At 41.2% G+C, this 9125-nt stretch overlaps 1 protein-coding gene across 2 annotated transcripts in view; it reads right to left on the bottom strand.

The window, feature by feature from the left end:
• The window catches only part of cacna2d2a (calcium channel, voltage-dependent, alpha 2/delta subunit 2a), a 171639-nt gene extending 162874 nt beyond the window's left edge, over positions 1–8765 (bottom strand). For both annotated transcript variants that reach the window (XM_063473890.1, XM_063473889.1), the window contains exons 1-2: positions 8362–8765; positions 3774–3855 (exon numbers count right to left, since the gene is read on the bottom strand). In XM_063473890.1, coding sequence (XP_063329960.1) covers positions 3774–3855; positions 8362–8477 — 198 coding nt within the window. In that variant the 5' untranslated portion in view covers positions 8478–8765. The remainder of the gene's footprint in view (positions 1–3773; positions 3856–8361) is intronic.
• Positions 8766–9125: the final 360 nt, after the last annotated feature.

Raw genomic sequence — 9125 nt, forward strand, 5'->3', positions numbered from 1 at the left:
GTTCTATCATTTTGTTCAATCTATAAACATAACAAATAATCAATCAGTCATATATTTGATTCGCCATTAAATCTTCAGCGTATTGTTTTATTTTGTCTGAGCAACCCCCCAGCATGCAGCCAAAATATTAAATCTTCTCACTTGATGGGCTTTTAACCAGTAACTCGTTTTTATTTTTGCTTTCAAAAATAACTCCAATAAATCTTCAAATATCTAAATAATTATTATTATTGGATTAATGGAATTTTTGCAAGTCTGTATCTCTAATTAACCATCTGTAACGACAGTACGTGGGCGTGGGCGCGCTGCTCATGTGTTCCCTATTAAAACTGCTTTGAATAAGCCCGAGGATAAGAAAACAATGCCAGTGTCCACCGCCGCCTCTCATCATCACCACGTACTGTAACACATCAAAAGCAGCGGCACGGAGGATAATGAGGAGGATAAGGACTATAAACAGCATCTGTCTGCTCATATTTAAATTTACCAATTCTCGTCCTTTCCCTCTATCATTTCATCCATCTTAAGTAGTTTGACACTAAATATACACACAAAATCGCCTGAACATCAATCTCAATTGTCAAGGCATCCTTCATTCCTTTTCTCTCTAAAAAACCCTCCTCCTCCGCTCTGAAAGCCGCCCACTCTCCTTGTCTATCTGCGCTCTTCCATTTGAAACTTCCAACTTCTCCAGTGCACTCACCCTGTAGCTTTCTTTCACTCCCCTGGGCGAGAAGAACATCTTGACCAAACCTGGGCCGAATATATTAGAGTGTGATTTTATTAAACATTTAAAGAACTTTAATCTTCTTATTTATCTTCAGAGGGACTTGAAAATTTGGAACAGAGACGCACATCTGTGAGCTGCTTTAAAAGTCAACCAATTCAGAGCATGTTTTTTTGTTGTTTTTTCCTTATTTACTTGTGCGACTTCGGACTGTCTTGGCCTTTCTCTCTCTTTCACCCACTACCTCGCTTGTCAGAGAAAATAAAATCTCGACCGAGACCAACTGAGCATGCCACATTATATTCAACTTAGTTCCCTTGTCTCTCCCCATGTAAGACAAACTCAAAAATAATTTGCACACACTTTACATTTTTTGTCTCTGAGAATAAACTGCGCATGAAGAGGAAGGGGGCGCAGAGGGAGGCAATCTTGTTACCAGCCGGCATAGCCCTGGGAAGATTTCTATCAGACACACGTATAGAGAGAGGCATCCATTTAGAAAATGGCTTTTCTAGGCATGCTGGGCCATTTAGCACACCCTGTGACGACTCCTGTTTGGGGCAATGATAAATGTTCTTTCGCACCCGGCCTGTGCACACAGTCAGGCCACCGCATACACATGCACGCACAGCCATATGGGCACCCCACGCAAAACATCGCCAGGCAGACGCAGCGTTTTCAGAAGAGAGTGGCTTCATTGGGTTTGGCCCACAGAATAAACTCGAGTCACCGCCAGTGGAAATTAGTTTAAATCCACAGAACTTAAATCCTACTGAGCATTTAACGTCATGTCAACACCACTTTGCAGCTTTAGGAATCATTAAGTTCAGGTTCATTCAGCTATACATGCTGAATGAGTTTTATAATGAGTAGTAATATGACAGCCTTTTTTGCCATTTCCAACATTTAGTGAAGAAAATAATGGAGTAATTTAACAATAATCAGAAATCAAAAACAAAACATGAAAGAATTAAACTACAGCCAACAAATCTAAGGGGACATATTGCATCAGGAACACTGTGTTGCAGGTCATTATTGACGGAAGTGATCGGGTCGTGACAGCCGTCCAAACTGCTAGTTAAACCCGAGCCATGGGATAAAACAAATTGTCAGTTTTACAGCCTTCCTCCTGACAGAGACATTACCCATGAATAAACAAACGTGTTTGTGTGATTTATGGCAGCAGCATTTCTTTTCAATGACAGCAAACAGACTGAATGTGAAGAAAAGTGACTTACTGCTGCAGCTGAACTGCACTAAATGTGAATGTTTTCTGTCTTTACACTACAAAAAAGTGGGGAAATGTGGATAGTTTTTATTGGTTACTTTTCAGTGGATTCACAGATCCGGTCAACTTGAGATACAAACTGAATTATTTTTTTTAAAAAGAGGGTAGTAGTTTAGTAGTTTATTAACCTTTTAGATCAGTTAAAGGGTGATCGGCTACTTTGTACGTTGAGAAAACTCTTCAAACTCTTTAGCTGAAAAAGCCTTTCTCCACCCAGTTTATCCCCAGAATGCATCTACACCACATTTAAATCAATACTGTTTTAAAAATGACAATATTCTTGAGATACAATGCATTTTTCAGATACTTTCAAACAATGATTCGCCTTATTTTTAAAGTCTACTGCCTGTGTAGATATCCACACTGCCCAGTGGGAGCAACAAAAAAGCAAAAGGCAAACATTTTAGCAGGTAAACACTCTCTCTGTGTTTTGTTTACACTGGATGAGTGCTAAAAATCAACCTGTCTCTATCATGCTGTCTGAGTGCACGCCTGATATCCACTAATGGTCATTACCCTTTACACCAGCACGATTTCTGTCAGCTTACTTCCTCCTCTCTGGGATCCATCAGTGTCGCCACTATACTAACAGCTGTCATGGAGGCTGAGATCTCTCGGCTCAGCTCCAACCAGAAGTAAAAGACTCATCATCCAGGTTTTTATGTGATTTATAGACACAGAAATATGATTCATATGTAATTTTGCTATGATAAATGCTGATAAAAATATAACCAGACAGTTATAATTATGTTTAAGTTAACCAATATAATAATGTGAAAATACAGGCCTAACTCAGGCCTAACTAAAAGCCTGTGTAGAAACGGCCTTAAGAGATATGAGGGTGTGTGTGTGTGTGTGTGAGGAATGATGTGCCACAGTGGACGCTCTGATCTCTGAACATCTGACTTTAAAAATGTATGATTTCATAAAATTTACCAGATGAAGAAAGGGAAGACATTGGGATGATTTCGAGGCAGTCAGGACTGGGCGAGCCCCCTCACCCACATCGGCTTCATCTGAACTCTGCGTTACGTACTGGGTAAGACTCATAGGATCAGAGGCTAGGACCTTTTAACAGAGAGCTGAACCAGACTTCCTATAAAGGGGTCGTGGGCCCTGCAGATCGACATAGCCATCGCACTAACCACTGTTGCTGCTGGAATTAAAGCCACAGGCTCCGTACTGGCTGGATGAATCATACTCATCTACACAGCAATAATGAAGCGTTTATTTCAGGGTGAATTACAAACTCTGGAAACGTGGCCAACACGCGCACGCAGCACAAATATGATGAAACTGTGTCAGTCACACTATACTAAACCATCTGCCTATCACAGGACAGACATGTGGTGCAAAAAAAAGAAGGAAAACCCCAAAACACTAAACTGGGAGGTAGACACTTAAATATCCAACACCATAATCATGCCTAATGTGTGTCTCAATTTTTTAAATGCTTATTTCAAATTAAATGAGCAATCAATCCAGAGGTTACTAGATGTTAAGGGGGATCTGGCCAAAGGAAAATTCTTGACAGCAAAAGATGATTTGGAAAAAACGCAGTCATCTCCACTCGTGAAGTTATGTCACGCTAATATAGAAGATCACTTCTTCTATATTATCTCACTTCATCACTCAAGTCAACACAGTACCTTAAAGATATCCACACCCTCACGCTGTACCTTGAAGAACAGTGCAATCATACTGATTAATAATGCAGGAAAATGCGGGGCGTCACATGCAGGCATGACGTCAACTTACCGATCTCATCTGCTGAGCTCCGGTGACGTGCTGCAGAACCTTTTCCAGCTCCTTCTCAATGCGTCCAGCCCAGTGAATCATTCTGCAAAAGTAAAGTTAAGACATTTTCAACATTATCATTTCAACATCATCACGAAAACTTTCATTTCTCTACCACTGCGTATAAGTGAGTGCATTTGCAAGACGATGGCAGTGTGTGGCTCTCTTTCTGCTGGAAAACTGCCACACTCTGCCCCTTTTGGGATGCCTGTCTGGAAGTATCACTATCCTATCTCCAGTTAATGTCTGGGTTGGTCATCAGCATCTTCTCTCCCCATCACATCTTGCATGTATGTGTTCCGTCCAGGACCGGCAGCGTACGTGCCTGTCTACGCTCGGCTGGGATCAGCGGTTCTGCAATAAAACTGCTCAGGTCTGACAGAAGTGCAGCCTAAGCAGGAGCTGATCTCCGTTAGACGGAGCCAAGTTTGGAATTAAGAGATCAAACGGCTGGAGCTCATCACTGTATATCTCTCAGCAAGCAACAAATGACTTAATGGATGAAGATTTTTACCAGATCACTTTAGAGAAGCAGCAGGGGCCAACCTGCCAACCAAGATTCATGCTGAACAACTCATGTGAAAAGCCAACAAGAAATTTTCACAGAAAAAAAGGAGAACAAAAAAAAACCTATTATGAAAGATCATCTTTCAGCAATCAGATGAATAAATTCTGTCATGTGTTTGCTAGCCAACCACTGATTCCATGCCAACCTTTTTCCTTTCAGCAGCCTGCAGATAGCTAATCACTAGCATCAACAACACAGTCGTTTGTCTTTTAATATGATGACGGAGACAAATGTCATCTTTAAATGTCAGATTTGCTCTGAAGACAAGAGGGGAGACAGATTTATTAAATTGCACAAATCTGCCAAGTAGTGACAGCGCCCGCCATAATCACCAAGCCAGAGCGGGCTTCATCAAGCGAGTAACAGCAGAGCAAACACGCCAGCGAGTGTGCAAGTTCCCTGTGTTTATAGGGACCGTGATTAAAGGAAAGCAAGAGGGCCTCTAAAAGGAGCAGAGAAGGGGGGGAAGCTGTGACTATAAAAAGGTCATTCAATATGAAATGAAAACAAGTTTACAGTGAGAACAAAGCTGAGCAGGACACAGTGATACTAACAGTGAGGGACAATACCTCTGTCCCCGAGCCAGGCAGACTTCTTACGCAACCTCTTTAGTCTGGATACTACACACAACATCATAGATAGATAGATAGATAGATAGATAGATAGATAGATAGATAGATAGATAGATAGATAGATCTATCTATCGATCTTATATTACAGTTTGGCAGTAACTTAATATTTCCATTTACCTTTTCATTGTGTAATCTCTAACACATATTACAGTGAAGAAAATTCCTTCTATAGAGATGCTATTGTGACTTAATTGAGAGAGACTGCATGCTTGCATGAGATGCATGTTTCTCTTAATAATATGAGATTGATTTGACACAGAAGGATAGCCATCAGTTTGAATGTTCACCATGTGATTTGAATATTTTAGCCAGTATGTAAAAAATGCATAGCAATATTAAGGCCATATTACTTTTTTCACATTGCCCACTCCAGGGATAAAGACACACAAGTTTGGATTGGGAGACCTGTAGGTGAGCTACACATAAATACCCTTCCACTGCATATTATGTCAAGACATATGTTTAAGCTTAGGCCACCAATTAAAATCTAATAAATCTAAAAATCTCAGCTAAAATTGTGTCTCATATTGTGATAAAAGTATCTATAGGTCATTTATACACACGTGCACTGATGCACAAAAGCCTCCTATCTGATGGTTTCAGTCTAAGTTGAACACATTTAACACTTCAAATAACATCTGTGTCATATTTATATTCTGTGAGTGAACAGACTACACGACTTGCATCACACCAGGTCACATAAAGCTGGCATAACAATGTTTTAAAGCAGAAAGCAAGAAGTTGGAGACTGCGTGGCAAAAAAATATCTTGCAGTATCAAATATGCAGAATTGTTCATTCAATAGCAGCTGCAGAGATAGCAGGACGTGGTTGTTTGGTAAATTATACGCATTACTGTGGCCTAATGCTCAGTGAGTGCTCGGAGACCTTCTGCATTATGAAAGCTGTGATCTCTCTTTAAAAGACAAAAGTTGTCATAATGCACTACATGAAAGCCGACTGATGCTCTCTGGCTCTTTGTAGTCCAAAGCAGCAGTACAACTTTGCCATTTGCCTTCTTGTGTTTTGATTCGTCTTGCTTGTTTTATGATTTATGTTAGCCAAACATTATGGAAAAGCAGAAAGTGTGATGAAATGAGTTTGGATGGAAGACCTGTGTGAGTCAGACCCATACTGTCACTACGCTCATTCGGCCGCAATGGATCTCATCATTCGAAGTGCCACTCTCGTCTATCTATTAGGGCAGAAGGTGGGCTATTTTTGTGTGTGGTCATATCATCTGGTGCAAAGTGCTGATGATATTTTGCCAGAAAAGATTTTACTGCTCTAGAAAAGACTATAAAAATGACCATTTAGAGTCCAGTTATCAACTTTTTTTTTTTTTTTAGAAATGAGGAAATAACTTCCCCTGCAGATACCTCTCAGTCTACCACACACACCTACATACATACTAAATTATAAGCATAAACAACACTTCAGTGTAATATTTAGTACTACGCAGACCATACTGGTAGATGGCAAGCTGTAGAAAGCACACACTTTCTGGCGACTGCTGTGAAAATGAAGCGAGCATCCTTATACGTGCATTTCTTCAGCTAGACCTCGAACACAGAGAAGCTCTGACCCGTGCATGGGTGTGTTTGTGTGTCTGTGTGTGTCAGGCCTATACATCAAATAAACTGCCATCATTGCTCCCGATACACTTCAATTAACTGTCAAATTCTGGCAAATACCACAGTGATGTGGGTGACCCAAAACCCAGTTTAGAAATCTCAAGAGATGACTGGATAAAACACAGACTGCATATATAACCAGCCCTACAGAATATTCAGCTTCTCTTTATCTGCTTAAACAAGGACACTGGGAAAGTAAGAAATAATGACACAGTTTCTCTATTAAAAAGGAACGATAGTGTATAATAGTGATAAAGTATACGTAGGTTTGGAAAATAAACGTGTCTTTAAATGGGGGAGATGGAAAATAGGGTTGCTTAAAAGTAATAATAAATGAATGAATTTCAGGGTTTTGTTTGCAAAGTAACTCGGGTGTAAGATAAATTAACTGCATCACTTACAGAGCTAAAACAATCAAATCAGTGATCCGGTAAATTGTAGTTTTAAGTCAATCCACAGTAGAATAAAAGATAACTGATATTTTTTTTTTTTTTTTTTTTTTTGAAAGTCACCTTGGCCATCAAATTAACAGAGCCCGGAGATTTTAAAGACATGATCTGGTTGATGCATCACACAGGAATCATCTCTGGGAACCTGACTGACTAAACAGCACTACGGGCTACACACAGTCTTCGCATCAGATCATCACGTCATGGTTATTATAAAGAGGGCGACATTTGGAGCGATACTTCAGTGTGAGACTAACTGTTGCACTCACGAGGGTTTATTGTTGAGCATAAAGAGGATTATCGGAACTCTGAAATACAATCTTACGTGAAGTAATAGCCATTGAAAGAAAAAAAATAGGGAAAATATTTTTTGGGGGGTAAATTACTGACTTTTATTGAATAGCTGACGGTGCACAGGTGGTAAACTGTCGCGGTAAACATTTGGCTTCAGTCGCCTTTGCGCGTCCTTCAAGGTGAAATTATTATAATGTTCGCATAAGAGAAGGGAATGGGGGTATAAATGCTAAATATTCCCCCCAACAGATGTGCGCTGAACAATTCCAGAAATAGTTTTTTTGTTGTTGTTGTTTTTTGTTTGTGTGTTTGTATTTTTGCTTTATTTTTTGTGCTCTCCTCACAGCTGGATGCTTTACTACTTTCTGCGCCCTGCGGTCACTTGTAATGCTGCCCTCAAGTGCGTCTAAATTTCGAGTGTAACGTTTCCACATTTAGAGTCTGAAACAAAATGAGCCATTAAAAGCAAAAACAAAAAAAAAACCCACCCTGCGGTGAGATAGATATGATTACTTTCACGGTGCCAGTGCTTTTAGAGACTTTGTAGAGGACTGCGTCTAAGCGGGATATTCTCCCTCCTGCACTGACAGCAAAACAACACTCGGACTATCGCTTTAATATTTTTGTATTTTTAACTATCGCTGGCACTGTGTTTTCCCCCCCACCCCCTTTTTCTTTCGCCACATGTGCGTGCTCCATGTTGACTGTCACTAGCGGAATAAGACTTTGGGCTTTAATGCCAGTGCCCACCAACACCACCACAGCAACAACATAAGCCGTGTGAGAATGACACTCATAACGCAGCATCGGAGACGAAAGCTGCGTCTGCGTGTCAGCATCAGGGACAGCGGCTCATCTCGCACCAAGGTAAACGCCGCTTCATGTGCAGGCTCGTCTGGGGCCACCTGTCCTAGTTCCGCACTCCGCACCCCCCCAGTTTATCCTCCCCACCAAAACCGTGCAGGGTACTTACGTGTAGTGCTGTGGGAAGAGGTGGGTCCCGGCTGTCGGCGTGGAGACGCATATGATAAGTACAGTTTGGATTGTCAAGAGGCAGAAGACACCGTACGACTGTGCGCAGATCGCCATTTTCCATTAAATATTCAAGAAACTGAGATAAATAAGAGAAGGACCGGAAGGACAGTCTCTCACAGCTGAGCTAAGAATAACCGAGCTCCGGAGAAAGTGTGTAGTGGGAGGTGATGGTTGGCGGAGGCTTCTGGACACTTCAGCCCGGCAGTGAAATCTCAATCAGAGACGCACACGAAGAATTGGCAGCTGAAGACACGGGAGATCAGGATCAGGAAGATGCTCTGCCGCGGCTGCCGATGTGCCTGGCTGCCTATTTGCGCACTCGCTTTCCTCCCTCCCTCTCCGTCGCCGCGCACATTTGCTCCTTTTCTCTCCCAACGTCTCCAATGTAACAACCATACACGGTGAAGCTGGTCGCTATGCCGCTTCAATTTTCCCATAGTGACTTTCAAAATAAAACAACGTGACGCCTTTAGGCCAGTATCCAACAGAAAAGAGACCAGAAAACCTGTCAAAAGTGTTTTTTTAATCAGAAAATACCCGGATTTCAGCGGTCTTAGATCATATGAGCATTTTTTGACCACATATGGTGCGCTTTTTTCACCAACTTCGAAAATTAGCTGCTCTTTTAAAGAAAGCTCTCTAGCTAGATTTAAGCTTTAGAGTTGTAGCATTTTATTTTTGTAAGCCTGGTAGCCCAACTTC

The sequence above is a fragment of the Pelmatolapia mariae genome, linkage group LG5 (assembly GCF_036321145.2).
Source record: "Pelmatolapia mariae isolate MD_Pm_ZW linkage group LG5, Pm_UMD_F_2, whole genome shotgun sequence".
NCBI classification, from domain to species: Eukaryota; Metazoa; Chordata; class Actinopteri; order Cichliformes; family Cichlidae; genus Pelmatolapia; species Pelmatolapia mariae.